Source organism: Sceloporus occidentalis, unplaced genomic scaffold, assembly GCF_023333645.1.
Source record: "Sceloporus occidentalis isolate IW3139 unplaced genomic scaffold, rSceOcc1.0.p SCAF_5, whole genome shotgun sequence".
In the NCBI taxonomy this organism is placed as follows: Eukaryota; Metazoa; Chordata; class Lepidosauria; order Squamata; family Phrynosomatidae; genus Sceloporus; species Sceloporus occidentalis.
This window is the reverse complement of record NW_028316985.1, coordinates 81,296,067-81,322,494: the sequence shown is the minus strand read 5'-3', so window position 1 is coordinate 81,322,494 and position 26,428 is coordinate 81,296,067. Positions and strand designations below refer to the sequence as shown.

The 26,428-nt window shown below is 38.2% G+C and overlaps 1 protein-coding gene across 1 annotated transcript in view; it reads right to left on the bottom strand.

Annotated features, from left to right (window-relative positions):
- LOC149312375 (mucin-19-like) overlaps positions 1–26,428 on the bottom strand; it is a 90,000-nt gene that overhangs the window by 29,902 nt on the left and 33,670 nt on the right. The window contains exons 14-22 of the mRNA XM_089527200.1: positions 24,844–24,979; positions 19,692–19,784; positions 18,897–18,981; positions 18,123–18,260; positions 13,724–13,873; positions 10,729–10,823; positions 8,993–9,119; positions 3,816–4,062; positions 821–873 (exon numbers count right to left, since the gene is read on the bottom strand). Coding sequence (XP_089383326.1) covers positions 821–873; positions 3,816–4,062; positions 8,993–9,119; positions 10,729–10,823; positions 13,724–13,873; positions 18,123–18,260; positions 18,897–18,981; positions 19,692–19,784; positions 24,844–24,979 — 1,124 coding nt within the window. The remainder of the gene's footprint in view (positions 1–820; positions 874–3,815; positions 4,063–8,992; positions 9,120–10,728; positions 10,824–13,723; positions 13,874–18,122; positions 18,261–18,896; positions 18,982–19,691; positions 19,785–24,843; positions 24,980–26,428) is intronic.

Below are 26,428 nucleotides of genomic sequence, written 5' to 3'. Positions count from 1 at the left end.
CAACCATCCATGGCTTGAAAATATTTTTAAAAATATATGAATTCCAAAAGCAAACCTTGATTTTGCCATGTTATATAAGGGACACCATTTTACTATGCCATCGTATTTAATGGGTCTTGAGCAACCACAGATTTTGGTATCCACAAGGGGGTCCTGGAGCAAAACCCCAGCAGGACCCACTGTACATAAGTCTAAATGTTCTTCATTTATTTTTTAAAAGCTGTTCCTTTACCACTGTGGCCTAGGTTGAATGGCATTTTGCCCATTTATGCAGCCCCATCTTTCCCCTTCCAAAATACATCTTGATAAGCCAAGAATTCTCTGATCACCCATCGTTTCCCATTTCACCTAGATGAATGGAAAGTTACAGCTATCAGTTCCAGAGCTAGCTAGTTTCTTAAATCATAGTTGAAAGTTAGTTTAAGATTGTAGCTTGTTCTCAGGTCAACAACCATACTTAACTGCTGAAGTGGAGATACTCTTTCAATGTCTGGATTGGAAGGGGGAGAAAGTACCTGAGGCTCCTATGTCGCTCCCAAACTAGGGATCAACTTGAAAAACAGGTAGAATTCAAAGGTATAGCCATGTTAGTCTGTGGAATTAGTATGTAGAGAGATCTTGTAGCAACTTTGAGACTAACTGAAAGAAAGAAATTGGCAGCATGAGCTTTTGTAGACATCAGTCTACTTCCTCAGAAGTCTACGAAAGCTCATGCTACCAATTTCTTTCTTTCAGTTAGTCTCAAAGGTGCTACAAGAATCTCTCTACATATTGAAGAGCAGGTTGCATTTAAATCTATTCTCTGGTATGCGATACTTACCAGGTTTAAGGTCTGTAGGATTGTGGCAAAAGAACTGTCCTCTTTGGCAAACACTGTAAAATTTAAACAAAACAAACAAACAAACAAACAAAAAAGAAATATATTTAAGCTGCCTGCCTTGGAAGCTACCCTAAAATATGGGTTGGAAGCACTTTCTTTCATAAGAATCTCCTTATGCATTAAGGCAAGGGTGAGCAATTTGTGAGTTACCTATGTCTCACGCATCTGCCTGCATTCATATTTGCAACTCTTCAAAGCTGCCCCTGTTGCGGTCTCTATATTTATTGCTGCGGTAGTGGAAAAAACAGTTGTATTGGACTCCATATCATTAAAAAACAAAAACATACATGAGCAGGATACATGCACCCTGTTTACTAGGGCACTATCTTCAATGGAGGGATAGCATGTGGTGCACAATCTGAACTGGAGGATACCCAGTTTGAACTGAGGGGTTTTATAAATTAACAGAAGCTACTTTCAGTAGAAGCTTTTGTCAGCAGTTATCTTGTTTCAAACATGGAGTATTACTATTAGGAGGAAGGTGATAACATAATATTATCTTTATGCAAAATGATTAGAGCTCATTACCACAGTTTATAACAGGAATATGTATATAGACATGTATGTGTGTGTTGTGTGCTTCAGCACTCCTTAGCACTCTTCTCCATCACCACTTTTCAAATGAATGGATTTTCTTCCTATCTTCTTTCTTAACTGTCCAGTTCTCACATCCATACATGGTAATAGGGAATACAGTGGCTTCTATGATTCTAATGTTTGTGCTCAGTTGTATATCTTTGCATTTTAGAATTTTTTCTAGTTCTTTCATAGCCACCCTCCCCATTCTTAATCTTCTGATTTCCTGACTGCAGTCCCCATTTCTATCAATGTTTGATCCCAGGTTTAGGAATTCTTTTACTATTTCTATTTCTTCATTGCCTAGGTTGAACTTGCGAAGATCCTCGGTGGTCATTATTTTTGTTTCCTTTATGTTCAACATTAAGCCTACCTTTGCACTTTCTTCTTTGATCTTCCTTAGTAAGTGTTCTAGGTCTGTGAGGTTTTCTGCTAGTATTATGGTGTCATCTGCATGTCTTAGATTGTTGATATTCCTTCCTCCTGTTTTCACTCCTCCTTCTTCTGTGTCTAAGCCTGCTTTTCTTATAATATGTTCTGCATACAAGTTGAACAGATAGGGTGAAAGGATGCAGTCTTGTCTGACCCCTTTGCCAATTGGGAACCATTTTGTTTCTCTGTGTTCTGTTCTGACAATAGCCTCTTGTCTTGAGTACAAATTCCTCATCAGGATTATCAGATGTGTTGGCACTCCCACATCTTTAAGGGCATTCCATAGCCTTTCATGATCTATGCAGCCAAAGGGTTTGCTATAGTCAATAAAGCACATGCTGATTTTCTTTTGGAATTCCTTGGTGCGCTTCATTAGTCATCTTATGTTTGCAATGTAGTCCCTAGTGCCTCTTCCTTTCCTGAATCCCGCTTGAACCTATGGAATTTCTCCCTCCATGTACAGTTGAAGTTTATATTGCAGAATTTTGAGCATGATTTTGCTTGCAGGGGAGATCAGTGCTATGATCCCATAGTTGCTGCAGCCTCTTGTGTCTCCCTTTTTGTGGATGGGGATGTATATTGGTCACTTTCAATCTGTTGGCCATCATTTTGTTTTCCATAATGACATATGTTGGTTAGCACTAGAGTTGCCTCTGTCAATGTAGATTGCAGCAGTTCAATTGGAGTATCATCTATTCCTGGTTATTCTCCCCCCCCCCCTCCCCGGTTATTTCTCTTATTGCCGTTTCTACCACACTTTTTAGGAGTTGTAGTTCATCTTCATATGGCTCTTTGTTACATGTGTCCTTCATTTTGTCGTCTCTTTTGTATAATTCTTCTGTGTATTGCATCCAACATCTTTTCATTCCCTCCTGGTCTTGAATTATGTTATTTTTATTGTCATAGAGTGTCCCTTGGTTTGAATGTTCTGATTTCCCGGCTCTTGTGAAATAGATCTCTTGTTCTTCCCTTTTTGTTGTTGTCTTCTATTTCTCTCCATTGGTCATTGTAATAATTTTCTTTATCTTTCCGCACAAGCTGTTGCATTTATAATTCTTAGTTTGTTCCTATCTCCCTTTTGTTTTTCTCTCTTCTTTTCTTTATTGGTTGTAGCGTTTTTTCTGTCATCCATATTTTTTTCTCTTTCTTTTTGTTTATTGAAAGTGTCATAGTGGTAATGCATAAAGTTTATAAAGTATATATAGATAAGTTTTAAATGATGACATGTGAGATTGGCATATAACAGAAGCTTGGTATTCAGCTGATGGGAGTTGTAGTGTTTGTTCTGGTGAGAAATAATTGCTTGGCTGAAGAATGCACAGATGTCTGTGGGAGGAACCTGGAATGAATCCTATCAAGGCATGTCTAATGGGAAATTTGAAAATGCCTAAAGTGAAAATATGTGAGAGTAGAGGGCAAATTAGAAGAGGGCAACAGTATTTTGGTTTATGAACAAATAAGTAAAAGCCCACAGTTCCAGGATGCAGCTTGTTTATGTTCAAAAATTATGTTGGTTCTGTTTGCAAATGCCTTACTGTTAAATTATCCAGTTGATGAAATAAAAGTTTTGCTGTTTAATACAGAGGACTGAACTGTGGAGAGTGGGCAGCTCTTACACAGCCTGATCCCATTCTCTGCAACTTTCCCATAACACTGCCTGCCAACATTTGATAGGATTCTTCAGCAGATTATTTTCACTTGGTTCTGGGGACTAATGGAAAGAGAAGAGAGCAGGTCAAATTCCCATCTGTGGGTGGATCTCTGAAGTGGCACATGAACAGATTACAGGAAGAGAATTTCCACACTGGGACTGGGCAACTAAGGAACATGTTTTGGCTAAGTGTAGTTTTGGCTAGGTGTATATCCAGTTAGAAATGCTTTGAACCTATAATTATCTAGATGGATGAATTTATATATATATACATACCATGTGTAGTTTTTCAGTGTAATACGTTGACCTGTCATCAGCACTTTATCATCCACATAACAATCACATATATTTTGCTTAACACACATTCCTTTGCTATTTTTATATAGGCCCTCAGGGCAAATGCATCCATCTACTGGGCTGCCTTCTACATCACAACTCAAATCCTTCTCCGAAAAGGAACGACAAGAGGTGTTACAGGCTTTTGCATTATACTGGAAGACTTTGCCTTCTTCACAATTTTGCTCTGTTAGAAACAGGAAGGGAGGGAGGACAACTGTGAACATCTGCAAAATATTATCATCTGTAAAAAAAAAGCCAGTATTTTGTATCTTGCCACAAGATAATATCTGATTATCTTATTCTTACAATTCATTATTGGTGCTAATTGTTTTATTTCTGTGTGAAGCTGAAGGCTTTCACAGTTTTCTGTGGTTTCATCTGCATCTGTTTCTGGCATCTTCAGGGGATGGTGGCATGGAAGTGTGTGGGTTATATATACTTGTGTGACCTTTGGTTGAAGGAAGTGATTTATATGTTAATCTGTGTGTTGGTCTGTTGTTGGATGGCGAGGCCTTGGGCCTTCCCATTCAAATATATTTGCATGTATTGAGTCTTAATTTTTGTGTTTTTCAGGACTAGTAGCTAAACTTTGTTTATTTTCAGTGTTTCTTTTTTCCTGTTGAAGCTGTCCAGGTATTTGTGGATTTCAATGGTCTCCCTATGCATTCTGACCTGGTAGTTGTTGGCATGGTCCAGAATTTCAGTGTTTTCAAGTAGGATTCTATGCCCAGGTTAGTTTATGGTGTGTTCTGCTAGTGCTGATTTTTCTAGCTGGCTCAGTCTGCAGTGTCTCTTGTGTTCTTTGGACAACTTCAACAAGAAAGAAGAAACACTGAAAGTTAAAAAAGAGTTTGTATACTAGTCCTGAAAAACACCAAAATAAATGCAAATGAACATTACCCAGGGTCAGGGCATTTCCCAGACAATGGATCACTAATTAAATAAACACACATCACCACACATATCTTCCCACTCTGAGGCCTTGCCATTCAACAACAGACCAACATACAGATTAACATGTAAATCACTTCTTCCCAACCAAGGGTCACACATGTATATATAACCCACACACTTCCATGCCACCACCCTCTGAAGATGCCAGCCACAGATGCAGGCAAAACGTCAGGAATAAATTCTTCCAGAACATGGTCACATAGTCTGGTAAACCCACAGAAAACTATGTTTTATTTCTATTTTCCCACTGCTGTTAGTTGTCTTGGGTATATGGGGAAAAGAAGGATTACAAACCAAGACAGTAATTAATAGTGACAAAATATATACTGGGGCGTGTAGAACAATCATCTTCAGAGGCAGTATCTTTTTCTAGCACTGCATATCTGCTCAAAAGCAAACACCACTCAATTCCATGGCATTTTCTCTCATGAAAACCTATATATATATATATAATAGCACTCTCAGTCTGCCATAATTTGCCTTTTATTTTTGGAACATAGTAGGTGAGAAAACTAAGTTAGATGATAGAAATACTTACCTCCTCACCCTTCTACCCACTCTCAGTTCTTCCTATTGCAGGTGTTTTCTCATAAATCTTCAGTACTAAACGCAACTATTTATTCCCACTGCAGGGTGGGAATAAAACCTACCCATGAATTTCTGATACAGGAGAGGATCAATGTTACAGATCTGTATCCACTATCTTCATTCCTTTTACTATATTCTTGGAAGGTCCCACTTATGAGATTTCAAATGAGGGCATGACATTTGCCTTGGTAGTCTCTCACTGGCATTCATTCCCTCAGTATAGTTCCAGTTATCAGGCTGAATTATTCTTCCCCTCATGTGGATGTCCCACTTACCAGACTGAATATTTCTTATTTTCCTCCTCTTTTTAGAGTTACAATGCTAAAGTGGTATAGTCTTATATCACTTTAACACTATTACTATACAAATTATTTAAAAATACATAAAAAGTAGAACTAGAAAATAGATACAATGTGCAAGATGGGAAATGTGTACAATGTGGAGGAGAATAAAGGAGGGGTTCTGCGCCTAGAGAGGGGATGGCAGGGAGGAAAATAAATATGCAGTTTGGAAGAAGTGCTACAACCATGAGCAAACGAAGGCTAAAAACCTGGTACAAATGCAGACAAATGGACATGGCAATAGAAATAATGGTTACAAGAATGAAATCCCAAAAGAGAAAGCTCTGACATTTCCCTGAACTATTGAGCAGTCTGGAGGAGCCTTTTTCTTGTTCCAATTTTGCTTCAAATGGCCAAATGTTGTTTTTCTGTTCCTTTATAACTTCTAGCAGCCTCCAGTCACATTCAGGAAGAAATTGTTGGCTGGAACTACACATAAATTAGATGATCAATCAGATGAAACAGAGATCAATGATGTGATTTCTATTCCAGAACTCCATTGGTTTTGTTTTGTTTTTAAACGCACAGGCCAGTTGAGTAAGTCTGGCTTTAATTCAGAAAATAAAATTAGTGAGGAGGAAATCTTATAAATCTCTTAATAAACCAAGGAAAATAATAATAAATGTTGCCAGGAATGTATTTCAGCTAATTGCTGTATATCAAATGGAAACAGTACATAAATTTCAGTTAATGAATCTCAAGGCAAACAGAGCTACAGAGTCCTTATGGTTATTTTACCATCACTTTAAAACAGTGGTTGGGGAGTCATTGATCACCCAATGATTTCCAAGTAAGTATCAAATTTGTTCAAAAACCATAGATGTTAACCACTTGGAAAGTTAATTTCATGCTTTACTCCACAATTAATTGACTTGCTTGTCACCTGGAGAATGACTAGGTACAGTTTCCAGATACTCAGAGAAGAATCAGACAGAATTTGGATTTATATAACTTCTCAGATTTTGCTCAGAGAAATTTTGTTTCTGTTTGCATTTCTAGAATATCTCTATGGTGAAATAGCAAATGTTATTATGACAGTTGCAACCATTAAGCAAAAATCTTTGCATAGACTTAATCTGGGCACCATCAGCATATTTTCATAATCAATGGAAAGTAAATGTGAACTATTAAATACAAGTGATATAAAATAATAACCACAGAGGACATTCACAAATTCAGTATAGATGATGAGGAAATTAAAATAGTCAAAGATTTCCCATATCTTGGATCAATAATTGACCAGAACGGAAATTGCAAACAAGAAATCAGGAGAAGACTAGGACTAGGAAAAGCTGCAATGAAAGAACTAGGAGAGATCCAAAGTGCAAAAATATACAACTGAACACTAAAGTAAGGATTGTTCATACCATCATATTTCTCATCTCTATGTATGGGGGCAAGGGCTGGACAGTGAAGAAAGCTGATAGAAAGAACATCAACTCATGTGAGATGAGAGGCTAGAGAAGAGTTCTGTGGATACTGTGGATGGTTAAAAAGGCAAACAAATGGCTACAAGAGCAAACTGGATCTGAACTTTCCCAAGAAGCCAAGATGACTAAATTGAGGTTGTTGTACTTTGGCCAAATCGTGAGAAGACATAATTCACTAGAAAAAACGATAATGCTTGGAAAGCTAGGGGGTAGTAGAAAGAGAGGAAGACCACACACCAGATGCATAGATTCAATCAAAGAGGACACGGACCTAAGTTTGCAAGGACTGAGCAGATCCACTGAGGACATGGAGTCTTAAGAGATACCTCATTCACAGGGTTGCTAATGGTCGAAGTTGACTTGAGGGCACTTAACAACAACAAAAGTTCTTCATAAATATCTGACTATGGTCTAGAGCTAATGGGATTCAAGTGGTGCAAAGTCCCCCTCAAATCCTCTGCTAGTTTTGTGCTGAATTTAACCATTGCACAAGCAGTGTCAGGAGAGAAAGCATACATATGCTATGTTTTGTACAACTGATTGCAATGGAAAATTATGTAGGATCCACTTCATGAATTAAATCTGGAAATTAGTTTACTGCAATAGAAGTCTCTATACTGCTAGCACAATGACAACTATTGGATTCAGGCCTATGTATTTGGAAATTCACATTGTCTATGCACCTTCCATCCCCATATAAAATGAATTAGATGATATAAATTGTCAAGTTAAAATGCAGACCTCAAACCAACAAACGATACTTCTAGATATTAAGCAGCCAGACTAAAAGGGGGAAATTATAATATGAATTTTGGCTTAGAATTTTGGCCAGAAGCTGATCAAAGATCAGTGGCTTTACAGGTATCTGATCTCATTACATCCCTATTTCCAGCAAAAGCAGCTTCTCCACTGTTTTGAGCTGACCCAAGAGTTCATCACATGGGGGCAAATTGCAAAAATCCCATGCAGAAACGGGATTTAAAAACCAGAAAAAAACCACAAAAGCGGGTAGTTTTTCACACAAGACAGGGTTAATGTGACATTAACCCAAACAGAAAGTAGACAAAACCCACCCCTTTTTACTTTTGGGATTTTTAAAAAAGTAAAAAGGAGCAGGTTTTGTCTAGTTTCCATTTGGGTTAATGTTGTGTTAATTCTCAATACACGAACATTGTCTGATTTGTGTTTTTTCTACTTTCTGTTCAGGTTAACCCTAAACGTTGCCTGAAAAACTACCTACTTTTGCCGGGGGGGGGGGGCATCCAGTTTAAATCCAGTTTCTGCACAGGATCTGTACCATGTGATAAATTCCCCAGTCAATATACATACAACTGAAGTCAACATAGTTCTGGTTTGGGCATTTGATTGCAACCGAAACTGTCAGATCAGTTAGACAGGCTACTTAACAGGCTACTATCACAGCACTTCTACATATAGGATTTAAAAAATGGTCCTGTGAACTGTCCCTAAAGTCCTGTGATTTTCCAGCTGTATAAAACACATTGGTTGCACAAACAGGCCCCCATTTTTCATGGCTCTTAATTGATGCCAGCCAAGTGTTCCCATCTTATTGTCAGAGTCACAGATGAGACACCAATGTGTTAAGAAGGTCAACATTTCACATACCAATTTCACATGGCAACATTTCACTTAGCAGTGACTTGCTCTTTTTCTCTCTAATGAACCCAAAAATATTAATTGTTATTGATTGCTCCAAAATACATCTTCCCAAATCAGATTTTGTTGGAGGCAAGAGTGTCAAGCAATTATTCTAAAGTGAAGTAGCTTCCCATCATCTTACCACATATTCCCGTTCTCCAATCAGTTATGTACACTCCATGTTTAGCACATGCCTTGACGTAGTTTCCTAGTGCTGTGCACAAACAATCCTTGATTTCTTCACATACACAAGTCGATATAATACATTTCTGTTAGACAAAAAAATAATAATGATGATACTCTTCCTTGACACTTTTAGCTTTCCTTTGACACAATTATAATCAAAAGCACTGGTGAGGCTCACAAAGCAGTTTAGAGGATTAGAGGCTTATTCTGTGGATTTACAAAACAAATAACTAGAGCAAATAACTGGCAACCTTATAACACCTTATTGTAGTTTTGGTAAGAGGCTCAGGAGATTATCTCATAGTCTCTTCTGCTCATTTCTGAATGTTATTAATGCAGAACAGAAAGAGTACAGATAAGCACATGGGTAATATCACTATTATGTCCACTTTACATTTTCATTTAAGAGACATTCCAAAGAAAATCCAGATGACGCTTCATTCTGGAAACTAGACTTGACGCTAAGGGGAGAAATCCACTCACAATCCACTAAGGAGCAGAGTTTAAATGTCATTCAAAGTAACTAGTTACAGTTATAGTTCAACTCCCCCACCCCATAACAGTTACCATTACAAGGACAGAGTTTTAGAAGTATCCACTTTTTTCTTACTATTCCAAGTTATACTTTTCTATAACTACTCTTCAATTACTATTACTGGGAAAAAAACATCAGTATGCAACAAGCTGCTGGTCTGTGGTACAAAAACAAATGTTACACATAACCTATAACTATATAAATAAATAAAAGCCTTTTAGTGTTATCTCACAACATAATAAAGTAATTCCTTGTCACATTACAATTGCAACATGAAGTCATCATGCCTTAGTTATAAAGGAGGAAAATAATTATGAATGACATCGTATTTGGATCTGGTTACTTTTGAGCTCTGTCCAAGGACTTTATCACACGAGGTAGTAAATCAGAATTAAAGCAAGATATTAGCATATTTGGCTAGTACTCATCACACAACACTGTGTCTATTCAGTTGCTGCTTTGCATTTCCTTTGTTTCTGTAGTGCACCTTTTCATTGACAGGGAAAACGCATCAATAGGTTCCGAATATCACTCCTATTCCATTAGTCCCTTGCTACTGATAAGTCCATTCCATGGTAGTAACAACTGAGGGCTATCACAAAGCATAAGAGGTGCGATTCTCCTCCTCTCCCCCTTCCCCTATTCTCAGGCATACATGGGTAGTTATTACTCTGTGCCTTTCAGTTTTTTTACATTTGTTTTTGCTGTGATTGTGTAATTGTAGAAAAAAATAAAAACCCCAAATGTAATGGAGTAAAAACAAACTTGGCAAAGGCAAACATATGCTGAAAGGCTTGGAAGGTGCAGTAATGGAGCCAGTGCAGAAGGGACCATACATTGACAAAACTCACACAATTTCAGAGAAGTGTGATACTGAACATTTTCAAACTGCTATCTTCCCATTTGCTACACTAATGTGATTGTTGTGAGGACAAAAAGCTGGTGTGATAAAGCTCCAAGAGTTACTTTTTACCAGCTAATCTGTGGGAAAGAATGCAACCATCCTTCCACCCAGCGAAATAAATTGCACAAGTCAACACAGAACATAGGAAAGTTCTATATATTTGTCACAGTATGAGCAGCCATAAAAATGGCTGGAACAGGGCAAAGTGAATTTTATATCATTGCACACTTAGCTGTAATGAATCGTTTCATACTTCATAGTATGATCTGTAGTCCACTGTAAAATGGCCAGCAGCAAATACTCCATTGGGATCAGTAAGGATCGCACAGTTTTCTTTGGCAAATTTTTCTGTAGTAAAATAAAGTACAAATTAATTCCTGTATGAAATATAATCTGCGTGATTAAATTATGGTAGGAACAGTAGGTGTGAACAAATCTGGATTGCAGAAATGAAAATTTTATAAAATCCTAAACAAACAAACAAATAAACAACACAAAACCAGGAAGTCAATCTTACAGAGCCATGGCACTGGGCTGCAACTAAGAAATCCTTGTAATTTAGGAATGTTTTTCTTATTCTAAGAGTGTTTTATGCTTTACATTGATTTTAGGATGAAACTGCTCATTACTTTAGTTACAATTGGTTAAATCATTAATTTGTTAATTTAAAGAAATTTAAAGCAAGATGAGAGAGAGGGAAGACTCCCGGCAACCACTGCTAAAAAGGCATTTACAAATAAAAACCAGGAAGGATCTGGCAGCTGGAAGGAAATGACAGAAAGAGTAGTTGAGATGTCCGATGAGGAGAACCTGTGGGATGAGTTTAGCGGGGGAACAAGTTATGAGAAGGCATTGGAAGTGGCAGCAAAATCTGGTGTGTGAGGGACAGAATGCTTGTTAAGGATCTGTAGGGAGATTTCATCTTATCAAGATAACACAATATCACTACAAAGTAGCTAGGGTTGAAGTGTCCCTATGTTATAGAAAAAGGAATTCAACATTGTGACAGTGCTATATAGTTAAGGGAAGCTCTGAATAGAGAAAGTGGATAAGCCTGGTTAAAGCAAGCCTATCACCACTCATGCAATGCTGTGGGGAAGGATGCAACCTAGAACCTGGCCAATAAAAAGACATAGGGTATAGTCACCCTATGCAGTTTTAAAGCATTAAAGAATTAAAGCAGTTTGGCACCACTTTAACTGCCATTATTCTGTCCTATAGAATCCTGGAATTTGTAGTTTGGTGGGTTATTAAGCCTCGTCTGTCAGAGAGCTCTGGTGTCTCATCAGACTACAAATCCCAGGATTCTGTAGAACAGAGTTATGACAGTTAAAATGGTGTCAAACTGCTATAATTCTGCAGTGTGGCTACACCCTTAGTTCAGGCAGTCAGAAACAGGTTGAAGAATATGGTTTTGAGAGCTGGGAATGTGGAAAAAGCCTCAGAGATTTTATGTTCAACTGATTTGTTATATATTAAATATTTACTGATTTTATTTTCTACAACTGTGTCTAGCTGTTTGCATTTAAGAAGTGAAAGGGAAGACTGGCCATGCTTTACCACCCTGAACCCACAGATAAACACTGTCACTTGCCCAGAATAGCAGCCACCTAGAGGTCTACGTACCAGATCTGGGAGAGATCTTAAGGGGCCAGGTAAGTGACAGGAGCCCAAGGGATGGAATCCGTCACAGAAGCTATTTATTTTTGATTTGTTCACATGTTTATACCTGGGTGGTTTCATAGCTGCCACACCTGCATTGAAGTGTATCTACTAAACAAAGGAAGCAGAAAACTTTTGTCATGATATTGTGAAGTGACATCTCTCCATATCATTTTAGACCTTGGAGAACATGAAAACAGTGGTTCTTTATCCACTGCTGTAATGTGCCTTAGTAATCACTAGATGCCACTACAATGCTGCAACTACACTGTTTGGGTTGTTAATTTTGGAATGTGGATTATTATGAGTAATAATTGTACTTTTAGGGCCCTCGCGAGTGAAAAAGTAATGTATACATTTTTAATATAGACTAAGATAAAGGTTAAAAACAGAAGTATTATACTGGATTCTAGAATATGAAGATACTTTGGGATTAATTAAATGTCACAACATCTTGCCATATCACCATCATTTCCCAATAGACATACATTGGTGGAATGGAATCACACATATTACATTGTCTATTTTATCTGCATTATCTAAATCAACTATTTATCCATCTATTTTAAAATTATTTATTTTGAAGAACACTTCATTTTAACAGTTCTAAACCTAAGGATATAATTCCATGATGGTATCATTGCTAAAACTGAACATAACATGAATCTACAATAAGCTGATATGCTCTTTCAGCAATCAGTACAACCAAGAGCTGACTGTTCTTAATTTTCTTTATGTAGTTGGTACATTATATACATGATACCTCTATACAACTGCTTCATGTATTTCCAGCATGCCCATCTGTATGTCCCAGTTACAACTACAAATTCAACTGTTTAGTATATATCAGCAAAGTCAAAGTCATCTTAGCACTTGATAGTGACCCGGAGGAAGAAACAGGTACAGGGAATGGTGGGGAGAGGGACCCACAGGGAAAATAATGTATGTATACAGGTGAGTCTTCCTTATCTAAAATGGTTAGGACCAGACATGTTTGGGATTTTTGAATTTAAAAAAAAATATTTTATTGATTTTGGAATATTTCCGTATGTATAACAAGATATCGTAAAGATGGGACACAAGTCTAAACGTGAAATTCATTTATGTTATATATAGTCCTTATGCACATATCCTGAAAGTAATTTTATACATAATATTTTTAATAATTTTGTGCATGAAATGAAGTGCATACTGAACCATTAGAAAGCAAAGGTGTCACTGTCTCAATCACCAATGTGGACAATTTTGGATTTAGGAATATTTCAAATTTTGGAATTCCAGATAAAGGATTCTCAGCCTGTACTTTGATGTTCTATAAGGAAGCAGTGAATAGACTACAGAAACCCTTAAAAACAATTCCAATTGGAAATAAATAACTCTACAAAATGACTTTCATTTTGGTTTTGCATGATATCAGGCTGAAATTGATATTGAAAGCAGAATTGTCAAGTCTAGGCCTGATAGAAACCAGAAACTATAAATGGCTGCTTATCCTCTAATGAGCAGTTCAAGATCATGGGGCATGTTACTACAGTTCCATTAAAAGCATTTCTATCTAGTCAGAGTCGCACGCCTAAAATGGTTACCTTTTTCTATGCTGGTACATGAAGGATGCCTGGCTTTAGGACACGTCATAATTTCCCAGGACCTTGCAAATGCTTCAGGGGTCACCTCCAGGATGTTCTGACTGGACATAAAATCATCTTCTGCGTTGTTATTGAATGAACCACAGAGCCCTGTAGATGACCAAAATAAAATCACAAAATGTTTTTCTTCCTTCACCATCAGTATCATATTAAAACAGAGCTGGGTGGGACTCAGGTGAACAATCAAATCCAAGTCCTTGGGATATAGAATTTCTAGAACGGTTGAAGCCAAGAGGCAAAAAATGCACTGGTTTTGTTTGCCTATTTGCTTGGGGGGGGGATATAAATCTGGGGGGAAATTGAAACATATCCCATACCTGCCTTCTTGTCAAACCTAAATTCATTTTATCACTGTAAACAACATAAATTAATGTATAATTTAGCACACACATTTCTGTTGTTGCTGCTGTTGTATACAATTTATGGAGACTTTAAGGCAAATCTATCATGGGGTTTTCTTGGCAATTCTCTTTAAAGGGGGTTTGCCATTGCCTTCTTCTGAGGCTGAGAGAGTGCAACTTGCCCAAGGTCACCATTTGGCAAATACATGAATTTGACAGACCAATTTTATGTTTGCCTCCTAAGAGTCTCAGGCTGCTTTTCAGGATAAAAAACCTCTCAAGGTGGCTTATAGAGAAGAATCTTATGCACATTTATTTATACATGAGAACTCAGTTTAGTGGCGCTTAGGTAAGTTGTACAATTGCAGCCTTGAAAGTATGAAGTATCTGTTAGCTTTGAACAGCCAAAACGCAAATAGACCCAGCACCAGAAGAGAAAGTGTGAACTGCCTCAGCCTATGCTACCTCTAGTAGACATAACCCATCTGAAAAGCAGGAAGAAAGAGAACTTGAAAACAGAAGTCATTCACTTTTCAGTTAACAACAGAAAGTATATTGTTCAAGAAGCAAAGCAATATAGTCATTGTCTTAAGGACTAGCAGTTATTCTTACGTGAGTCGAGAATACTAATAAATATCCTTATTAAAGGACTATGCATTCTATATATATTCCCAACCAAATAATCAAATCAAAAGAGTCTGCAGCTAGAAAGCCCTTGGAATGAGAGATGAAAATATCCTCAAGAGGTTCTCCATTCAATCATTATCTATCAGAGATGGAATCCATCAAGATTAAGCCAAACAAAAAAATTTAACACACACCAAAAAAAGGTCAATGCATCACACAGTTGCTATTCAAGTGTGCACCGACCCCTGGCCCCATGGTAATAATATCCATGTTCCCTCTTCCTCCAGAGGGGCTGCTGGCTTCCATGTCAGGATGGTGGTGAATTGGTTATGGCTTTTAATCTCATCTTTAAAGGACATATCCAAAGTGCTAAATTCTGTCCCCCAGGTAGCTGCAGCATCTTGGATAATTCCTTAAAAGTTCAAACTGGAGCAGGTTTACCACTAGTTGCTACTGCCTTTCCTATAATGTTTGTAGTGTGTGGTTTGCCTTCAAGTCATTTCCAACGTATGGCAACCCTAAGGTTCATGGGGTTTTCTTGACAAGATTTGTTCAGAGGGAGTTTGCCACTGTCTTCCCCTCAGGCTGAGAGGATGTGACATGCCCAAGGTCACCGGTGGTTGTTCATAGCTAAGTGGGGATTTGAATCCTGCTCTCCAGAGTCAAAGTCCAACATTCAAATCACTGCGACATGCTACCTGTATGTAAAGTGATGGGGATTCTACTGTAACCTAAGACTATATATTCTGGTGGTCCCCTTCTCAGTTCATAAATGTATGTTACAGTATAAAGAAATTATAAAATGGATAAAGGTGTTTTAAAATGGGAGGGGGGAATAGAAACCCACAATTTGCAGATTTATGTTATGTGGATGTCCATAACATAAATCTATTTTATGCAATATACTCAGTATACTGTATGCAATATACTCAAATGACTCCCAGCCTACTTGCTGAAACTACTGCAGGTAACAAAAAGCAATGAACATGAGTGCTGATCATCCAAGTTACACACTTGCATGGGTAATGTAATATATGACTCCGAGCTCAAAAAAGTGACCTTTTCCAGGTATAATATTGGCTGGGGACTCTGGGACTTGTAGTTAAAAATGTTTTTTTTCAAGCTTTGATATGAACTGGGCATGATTACCACAGGCAAATATCTCAGCATTTTATGATATTCAAGTCTGGCTTGGGGAAAAAGCAGTTTAAGCAAAGAAATAGGTTTCAGAGAGGACTGCTGATTGTATCAGTGTATGTATAGTTGAAATATTACATTCTTTACATGACTGCATGGCTGCTGATGGTTGGGAGCACTCATGTATTCATCCTACAGGGAACATATTGTGTAATTTAGCTGTGACGGAATTATTTTGGCTGTTTCTCCTTGATGTGGGAGCTGGTTCAACATCAGACACAATTGTCAAAGTCATCAAAACACATTTGATATGACTTTGAGGGAAATGAGTGATGTCATTTTTAGTTTTATCCATCAAGAAAAGGAAAATAGTAGCTTCATTTTTATCTAAGAATAACACTTATGCAGAGATCTTTCTCTGAATGGGATAGGGACAGTTGGCCCAGACAGGCAATGCTCTTTATAATATATTGAAGCATTGCCCCCAAAAGTGGGCTGAGTCACTACTGTATATACTATAAATCGAACTCATGTATAGATTGAGGTCAGATTTTGGGGCCAAAATTATGGATTTTGCCATGACCCATGGATAGGTCGAGGGTAAAACTTGCAGACGCCTTCAGTGTGTGCATATTGCACTGTGTGTGCATATGACAAGAGAGACTCTCATTGAGGCTTTTTGATCATAGTTTCAGCTTTCATTTCACCCAGAAGCTAGGGCAGGAGATGGACTCTTAAACAAACAGCAATATTGATCAATCACCCAGGGCTTTTTCTGCTTGGCTTCAGAGAGAAATAAACTCCTCTCTGCACTGCATGGGGAAATCTGAAAGAGCTGCTATCACATTTCCATAGTGAGCCATAAATAAGTCGAGCTGGGATTTTGGGATCAATTTTTGGGCATAAATTTTTAGACTTATAGACGAATATATACAGTATTTTCAAATATCTTGAAGAGATACACAACAAATGGTACAATAAAACAGAATGTCATACATTCTGCTAAGAATGCATCAGAATCTATGCATTGTCTCCCAGCCAGAAAATTGTTGCATAAAGTATTACTTTTAAAATTAAGTATCTCACCAAAGTAACCTACTCTGTGGCTATTTGTGTTGGACCACACATAAATGCAGTCCAGGCAGATTAATTGAGAACCTGCATTAAATCAATGTGAACCTGCATTAAATGGCTTGTTTAATTAGTCCTACTATGCTTGTTTGAGAAGTAAGGAAAAGGAAGTTTAGGGAATTCAGCCCTCAATCTAGTGCCTGCTTTTATCTCAAATGAAAATATCTTCTTTAGATAATTTTGCTATTCTAGTTCAATGTTGCTCATTTTAAAATTCATATTACAATTTGTCATTCTTCATCTATAATTCTGAGCAAGAGGTTGTATTATGCTTTGGATTGCTAACAGATTTCTCTGACCTCAATATGCTATTTTGTTTTGTTTTGTTTTTGCATTGTCCCTGCATGGGACAATCCCAGGATAAGTGACAACTATCAGTGGGAGCTGTATTGGTTTTTGACCCCTTTGGACCCCTCTAGACCAAGCCAGCAGGCCATATGAGCCTCCATTTGTTCCACTCCCTCTTGTGATATTAGCAGGTCCCTCCACACACCAGTGCCTGGTTCTTCTCCTCTGTACATAGAGAAGATCTCTGCTTCACTCTGCACAAAAATCCTGTTACAGTTTTCCCAGACGGTAGCCCTGACTCTCTCTTGCAATGTTATCTGATTACTCCTTCCCCACAGCATCTGTTCCCCTGCAGAAAGATCTCTCTCTGCATGGGGGATGCCCATTATCTCAAATCTGATTTTGGAAATCTGAATTCCCCTACCTTGCTCATGTAACCCATTGGAAAGATGACTGGTATGGTGATGGAATCTTGCTATTATTTCCAATCTGACATAAAAAAGAACAATATGCTTTCCCACCCCACTGGGAATACAAACAAGTAAGGACAGGATGGAAGTTCTTTTCTTTGATAGGAGACCAAAGATAACAGAGAGATGTTATAGCCCACTATTGGGAAAGGGATGAGAGTGAAGGAGAATCTTCACAGTAGTTACCATCATCTGCAACAGTGAGCATGTCTAACCAGAACAAGTAATAGTACCAAAGCAAAAAGATGAAATTTTGACTTTGAAAATCCTGAATATCCTTGACACACAGCTCCTTATAAAAACTGCTGTTGAGCCATAATTACATCATTTGTGCCACAAGCTTACCTCTTGTACTTCCATATTTTCCTGATGGCAGCGTGGCGTAGAGCTGCATAGTTGGGACTAGCTGTATTTGTATTTTAAGGCCAAAGTATACTTCTGCTTCAATGTAGGATGAAGTTCGTTTGAAGATGATGATTGTATCTGTAGAAAGTAATAGCCAAACAGCATGATTATATATTAAATTGTATTTCAGTTTCTTTTCTTTTGCTGTTATGTAGGGTTGCAGCAGATTTCAAGAAAGGACAGCAAACTCTCATTTATTTTATTTCCTTTTTACTAAATGTCAGATGTCAGATTTTCTGTCAGAGGTGCCAAAACAGTGCAACTGGCCTTGGGTACCTTTAAGGAGGGGTGAGTAGGATGAGCGGTTGTCAAAAATTTGCTTCTCCACCTCAGGTAGCATTCCCTTCAACATTTCACACATGGGGACAGTGTGGTCACAGTTATTAATGAGGAAGGACAGACAAATGAAGAGAGGCTGCAGCAGTTTGGTTTTGTTTGAACCTACTGGAAAGGGCAGATTTCTGCCACCTCCCTGCCTTTCCCTCTTGCTAACTGAATGCAAATGCTTTTGAACTTCAATCTCAGTTTGCAGCAGTGGGAGTAAGATGAGGACAAAGGGAGAAACAGTAACATTTTAAAAGCAGCTTTAAAAGTGGAATGACAGAGGGTTAAACAGGACCATTCCGGCCAAATTGGGACTGTGGGAGCATATGAGGCAGCAAAATGTCTCTGCACAGACTTGCTTTTGTGCACAAAGAATAAGTCTTATCTTACCTGAAGCGTAATAATCTTCATGCTTTATCTTGTGATTGAAGAAGCTGCCATTGCTATGGAATATGTATTTGTCTGCTGAAAGAGGCTAATATCCACATTACTATATTACTATATATATATATATATACACACACACACACACACGTGCACACACCAAGAACAGTGCAAAAGAAATGATGTAACACATACTATTAAGTGATTACAGAACACTTAGTCCCTTTTATACTAGTGAGAGAAAAACTTTAAAAAAATATGTTCAAGATGTTGAAAGCCCCCAAATCAGTAGTGGTCAGAAGGAAGGTGAAAAATGGACCAGGGCATACTTTCTTTCACTTTACCCCTGCTACTCATGTTCCTGTACCTCCATCAACCTTTATGACCAGTGAGCTGCATGGGGCAGGACAGACCACTCTTGCCAGCTGTATTGATCCATGGGTGTGGATGGGTTGAAAGCACACTAAGGACTGTATGCAGTTCTAGGACCAAAATTGCCTTGCCCTGATTAAACTGTGGTACTTTTTAATATCAGCAAATTTCAATATAGCTACCTTTAGATATTAAAGTAAATACAATAGAACTTAGAATTTTAAAAAGCAAAAGCTACATTCACTATTAGAAGAAAACACAATCATCCATTATATTCATTTCTTGTAAACTGTACCAGGATGAAAAACTCCATACTAATTAAAATGTATCTTCAAAGGTTTAAATTAGTCACAATGATGAACCATCCAAACCTTTAGTGGATTGGTCTGCTTATTCTATTTATTATACCATTAAGAAGCTTGTACTTACCAATCCAAGACCTAAAGTCACACTTTTGAGACACGTCTCCGCTGGACCAGTGTGACAATGACGCAGTTCCACACTCAGAGACCAGCTGTTGTGCTAAGAAATCAACAAACATCCAAACATATTAACACTGACTGAAAGAAAGTGGAAGTCGAGATCATCCAATGGGAACCCATAATTCCTGCTGAAATCTTCTAGCAGGATATTGTGAAATTATACCATTCATATTTGGTCTGCAGGAAGATTTATCAGGAGATGGCTACAATGGTTCTTCTCCTCACCCCCATTGCCAAAAAAATAGCCAATGATGGATTTAGCATCCATTTTCTTTATGTGCTCTATATGCCCACTGCCTAGCTGTTCAGCTCAGGCTTTTTGCATTTGAGATATGAAGGACCTGCAGCCTTACAGGCCAACTATCCTTGGTCAGGAGAGGAGGAAGCTCATGGATAAATCCACATTTATTTAAGGGTCATGAACCTCTGTTAAACCTTGAGATTGTTAGGAGAATTTGTGCTGTTCAAAATAATGTCAGACTTTTCCATCGTGTAAAAGCTGCAAGCAAATTTAAGGGAGGACACAAACATTCAACAGTGGATAGAAATGTTCAAGCATAGGAATCTACATATAAGAGAGTCTGAATAAATTTTGCCCAGGGAAAGTACAGCAGGTCTCTAAGGGAGCTGCTGTTTTGATAAACAGGCAACCAGAAAGCCAAGGTCACAGAAAGCAGAGGAAAGGCAAACTACTGGCTGTATTGTTTTAACCCATTCCACTTTCCAATGCTGTAGGAATAAAACAAAACTAAACAAGGTAAAATAAAATATTTCTGCAAATATTTATGGGAAATATGAAAAGAGCTTCTTTGATTTGTCAGCAAACAGAGTCAATGGTATTTGACTTTAAAAAAAATAGCCGGAGTATTCTAATCTAGTATAAAAAAATATGACACAATGAAATAGCTTGTCCATGTTTTCCATTACTTTCTAATGATACGTCTTACACTGTAGTCAAATCCTGTATCTCATAATGTGCTAATATGTCTTTTACTTTTCTAAACTATATTTTCTGCAGACTGCAGTCCAAAAATGTACATTAATTTTTCATATTTAGGTACAAGCCTAGGTATGTTAGGAAGCAATTTGTACAATCTGCAGCTCAGTTAAACTCAAGGATACACATCTGAATCAATTTATCAGCCAGTAAAATTGCATTTGCAAGTTATGTTTCTAAGATGAGGCTAACAAGTTACATAGCCTCCAGTCTTCCATCAAGAATGCAGGTACATAGAATCATAGAATTGGAAGAGACTGCAAGGGCTATCCAGTCCAACCCCCTGCCATGCAGGAAAATTTAAATCGAAGCATCCCCAACAGATGGCCATCCAGCCTCTGTTTAAAGACCTCTAAGGAAGGAGATTCCACTACACTCCGTGGGATGCTACAGTAAATAAGTTTGTATCTGTGACTTAAATAAGAACAAGGTGACAGTCCTAAATGCACTTACTTGGCAATATGGGCCTCATTTCACAGGAAACGGGTAAACAATTGCAATTAATAGTTGATTATCTCCTTGATCATAAAGGAACTTACCAAATAAACAAAGATAGGATTGCACTGTGAGTCTGCAAGTCCTATGCATATTCACTTGGGAACCCCCCCCCCCACTAAATTTAGGACAGGGGTGGGGAAAGTATAGCTGTGCTAATGGGCCCTCATTATCTGATCAACACAGCTGAGGGTGATAGTTGCCCCTCTAGGTAAGCAAAGGGGTTAATGAGGTGTTGGGTTTAAGGTTTCATCTTTATTGGGGAATTGTCACAGTCAAGTAATTGGAGTTCAGCTGACCAGTGACATGGCCAACTAGGGAGAACCTTCCAGACCAGGGGTTTTCAGCCTTTTTAACTCACTGAGCCTTTATTTCTATGGGGGAGTCCCTAAGAGGCCTACCCTATGTCTTACAAGTTAATGGTATTTAGGAGTATAAATAAGAATATATTCTTATTCTTTAATTTCATCCAATTTTTATTTCTTTCATTTTCCTGGAGCGGCTGCTAAGGGCTCCTTGGAGCACAGGTTGACAAATGCTGTTCCAGACACTTCCATGAGAAATTATAAAATCTTCAGGTGACCACAAGGCAAGTAAGTCTAACAAAGGAGAGCAAACAGAGACTTGGGATGAAGTGCCTTCTGTCCCCAGTGGAAGTGGTCAGATGAGATCATACAGCCTGAACTCGTAGTTGCCTGCCCCAGGAACATCCAAGCCCAGAATCCCCATTGGTACTGTGAACAGAATGGGGAACGTATTCAGCTACTCAGGTCAGGGACTTATGATTATTTTACTGACTTTGATTGAAATTATCTAGATGATTCTGTATCTTATAGCTCCTAGGTGTGCCTGAAAAAAGGTACCCTTCATGAAGAGAGATATCTTTTTGCTAATGTAGATCTCTTGCTTAGAATAAAGCATTTCCTGTATAGTACTTCTCCTCTCACATGCTTCACCTGCCTTTGCTCAGTCTGTGTGCTGCCCCTGCAGAGATAGAAGCAGGAAGCACAGTGCAAGGGGAACCCCAGCCATATCCAATTGGGCTGATGTGCAAAGGGGGATTCAAATCAATGGGTGGTGGCAGCTAAAATAGGGGGGCTCTGGACATCCCATCCATCTCAAGCAGAAGCAGGAGGGGACCCCAAAGCCTTGACCATACCCCACAGCCCACAGTCTGCCCCCAAAGCCATTTTTTTGCCTCACAGCAACCTGCCGACCCTTTTTTCCATCAGGATGTAACACAGAAACCTTGCTCAACCAGAAAATAAATCAGACATTGAAATTCAGCTTACTTCCTGGTTGAAAAATGCCTTGCATAGACTGAAACAGTCCATAAAGGCTTCAAAATATCATGGTCCCTAAGGGGCATAGGTTTGGAAATAAATACATAAATAAATAAATAAATATTTTTTAAATATGGAGGCAAGCAGTAGGAGGGGATGCAGCCCTCCAAGGAGGTTAATGGACTCTCTCAACATTGTACAATTGGTTACTTCTGATTTACGACACAGGATTTGATTAAACATGGATGATTTTGATCGAGCTGTCTTTTGGATTATGTCTATAGCTATCATTTTCAAAATCTGTGCACTGGGATGGCAAAAAACAAAACCAAACCCGGACCCAGATCCAAACGGTAAACAATAAGATATTAACGTTAAATATAGAATATCTGTGCACTGGGATAACAATTCTAGCTTGTCATTCTTTGATAGAATATGAGAGATGCTGCAATCATTAAATCATGGAGCAGGATGGTCAGATGAGAGGCCCAGAATGTGGGATTTCAAATAAATAGCCGTGCTAGTTCTTGCAGAATAAAAAGAAGATAGGGAGAAGGCGGAGGGGGAAAAAAGGAATATAGCTAAGCCTTTAAAATTAATTGGTTTTTATTTTGGCATAAACTTTCATGGATATCAACCCATTTTTTTTAGATGTAGAGGAGAGTGATACTATAGCCTCAGGTTAAAAAAAGCATATTTATACAGTTGTAGCAGTGAAATAGACCAAAAATACAAAATGACAGAACACACCTAGAGGGCACCTACAGTCCCCAGCTGAGATCTTTCAAACACATCATCAATGAGTAACAATCAACTCTGGAGAATAACACAGTCCTCTCACAAGCTCTGGAAGGAAGGCCTTTATTGCCTACAGACATCCTACAGATCTTAAACAACTGCACAGTTACAACAGGATATAGAACATGGATGGTAATACAGGGACAAGACCCTGCCACAAACCAGATGCCAACTCTGTCCCTGCATCTACAGAGGGAGCAGTGTCACAGGGGCTGATAACATCACCCACAATATCAAAGGTGCATTTACTTGCTCTGCCTCCAATGTGATCTATACCATCCTATATCAGCAATGACCTTCTGCACTATCTGGCTGTTGCCACACTGCAGAATTGATGAAGTCTGACACCGCTTTAACATTCATGGCTCCATCCTATGCAATCCTGAGCTTTGTAGTTTATTGTGGCACCAGAGACTGAGAAGGCTAAATATCTCACAAAACTACAAATCCGAGAATTCCATAACATTGAGCCATGGCAATTAAAGTGTTGTCAAACTGCAGTGTAGATGCAGCCTTCATTGGACAAACAGAACAGTTTCTATGCAAATGATAAATGGACACAAATCTCATATCAGAAATAGTAATGGCCAAAAACCAGTTGCAGAACATTTCACCCTTCCTGAACACAGAGCAAGGGATTTACAGGCCACAGTTCATGAACAAGGAAATTACAAAGACTAGAAAGATAAATAACTAAACTGAATGACAGTTGGCCCTCCATATTTGTGGCTTTGACTTTTGCAGATTTGATCATCCATAGATTTGATTAATATGGTATTTCTAGGAATCTCTGGGTCTGCCAGAAGTTAACCATAGAGTCATACTGGAAGAACAAGAGATTCCTAGAGAAAACACTTCTGCAGGCATTTATAGGCCCACAAATGCAATTCTGTAGTCAAATTATGCTGGATATTGGCCATAGAGATGTGCTGGAGGACCTAGATTCCTAGAAAGATGTTCTCTCAAGTAAAAAAAGAGAGTAGTTTTTTATTTGCAGTTTTTGCATTTTATAAGGGCCCTGCACCCCTAATCCTAGTGAATGTGGAGGGCCCACTGTACATTAACAAATTCCAATCCACTAGCTGAGGTATGAACACAGAGAATGGCTTCCTCACTACTGCACATATAATAAAAGGAATCTTCTCAGAGAGAGTTTTGAACCCAGGGAAGCTGACTTTTTATAAGCAGATTTATTGCTTTCACACATCTACAATAACTGATCACTGTAAAGATCTGAAAGACTTGTATCTCCTCACCCAATCCTTTGAAAATTTAGGGATTTGCATCTTTCTGGACCCTATTACATTATATCCCACTCCCACAATTGTATAAATATGCTTTTGAACCTGAGGTATTAACCTCACTCTGTACTGCATCTGGAAAAGTAGGTTTATATGCATGAAAGTTCATGCTAAAATAAAAACCAGTTAATTTTAAAGGTGCTACAGAATTTGGGGTGCATCATATGGAAAGTCAAAACAGGAAGTATATTGCAACAAGCTATATGTAAACATGGAGCTAATAACCTGGATTGCTATAAAGTGGCAGTCTCCGGCATAGGTATAAGAGGTGCCATCAAAGGTTGTGATGAAAGGTCCTTCCACTGCACATCTTCCTGGACATAAAGATTGAGTGCATGCCCATTTTGCATCCTGGCAAGTGCTATTGAAATAGAAATAGGAGAAAAAGAAGATCAAGAGAACAAGCAGATTCATAGCTCACCTTCATGAGAAGTGCAATATCAGACCTTATTTTAAAGGGGAGGAAAATCTTAAGCATGCAAAGGTGCTATTTAGGGTTATGCAAAATCTTGACTTTGCTAAGTACTGGGCTAACATCCACCTGCATCACAATCAAGGCCAGGAATTGAAAGGAGCAGCTAAAATAAATGAAGCCACTGGAAGTATTGTGTGTCATCTTCTGCTGCCATTTCCCTGCTGTCACCAGAATGGAAAAGCAATGACCCAGCACTGCAGACACTTTTTAAAATATATATATTTTAAAATAACAGCATGTCATTGCTGGAAACAGAAGGCTGTTGCTCTATTTCCCTTTGGGCTTCTAGTCAAAAGACTCCGGCCTTTCTTTTCTGATGAAAGAAAGCAATTGCTTACTGTAGGGAAAGGTAAGACTTTATGCTTCTTTAGCTTCAGATCAGAAATGATAAAAATGGGAAGGGAAAACAGAACGTCCAAACACACTGCAGAAAAGGTCAAGCACAAATGTAACTATTACTATCTGAGTCATTTTTAATATCATGAAAATAGCCACAACTTTGTTTCAAGGCTGGTATGTCTTAATGCTAAATTTTGTTCCCTGAATGAATGTCCCAAAATAAATTGTCTTTATTGGTGAGTCATTACAAGAACACTTGTGGTGATTCTAGAGGGAAATGGGCATGTTTTGCTTTATCTGTATCTATGAAATTGTACATAACAAACAACTGTGAAATTAATTAACTCCTTGGAAATTTCAAAAGACAATGTTATTTTGGGAATGCCAAATGTAAGCCACTGTGTTCATTACACATTTGTTTTATATGCAGTACAGAATGTACATACCATTCTTTTTTACCTAATAAATATTAGTTTTAAGCTTTGTTTCCATCTCCAGGTAGTTAACAAAAAATGGTTTCCAAGCCAGGGAGCCTTACCCCCCCCCCCCCCCCCGTCCCAGAAGCACTTTTCACTTTTATTTAAATTTTACTCATTTCACATCATGTTGAGGAGTTCTGATGGCTAGCATTAAAAAGTACAATACAGACAGATTAGTCATTATATTGCAACAAGCTATATGTAAATATGGAGCTAATAACCTGGATTGCTATAAAGTGGCAGTCAGAAAGAAACTCTGCTAGAACATGGCCACATAGCCCGAAAACCCCACAAAAAATTATAGATTAGTCATTGTTATTTGGACTTCTTTAATCTGGAAGAAATCCAGAATTTCCCTAGTTTACCTATTTTCTTCCAGAGTAGGGAACAAATTAGTTTCACAACCTGCCCTGAGAAAAAAAGTATGAATGGTTGGGGTTTACTAAAGTTAATATTTCCCTTCCTCAGTTTTACTGCAGAATATATTATTGCCACAGTGCTTTTCAGTACGTATTCC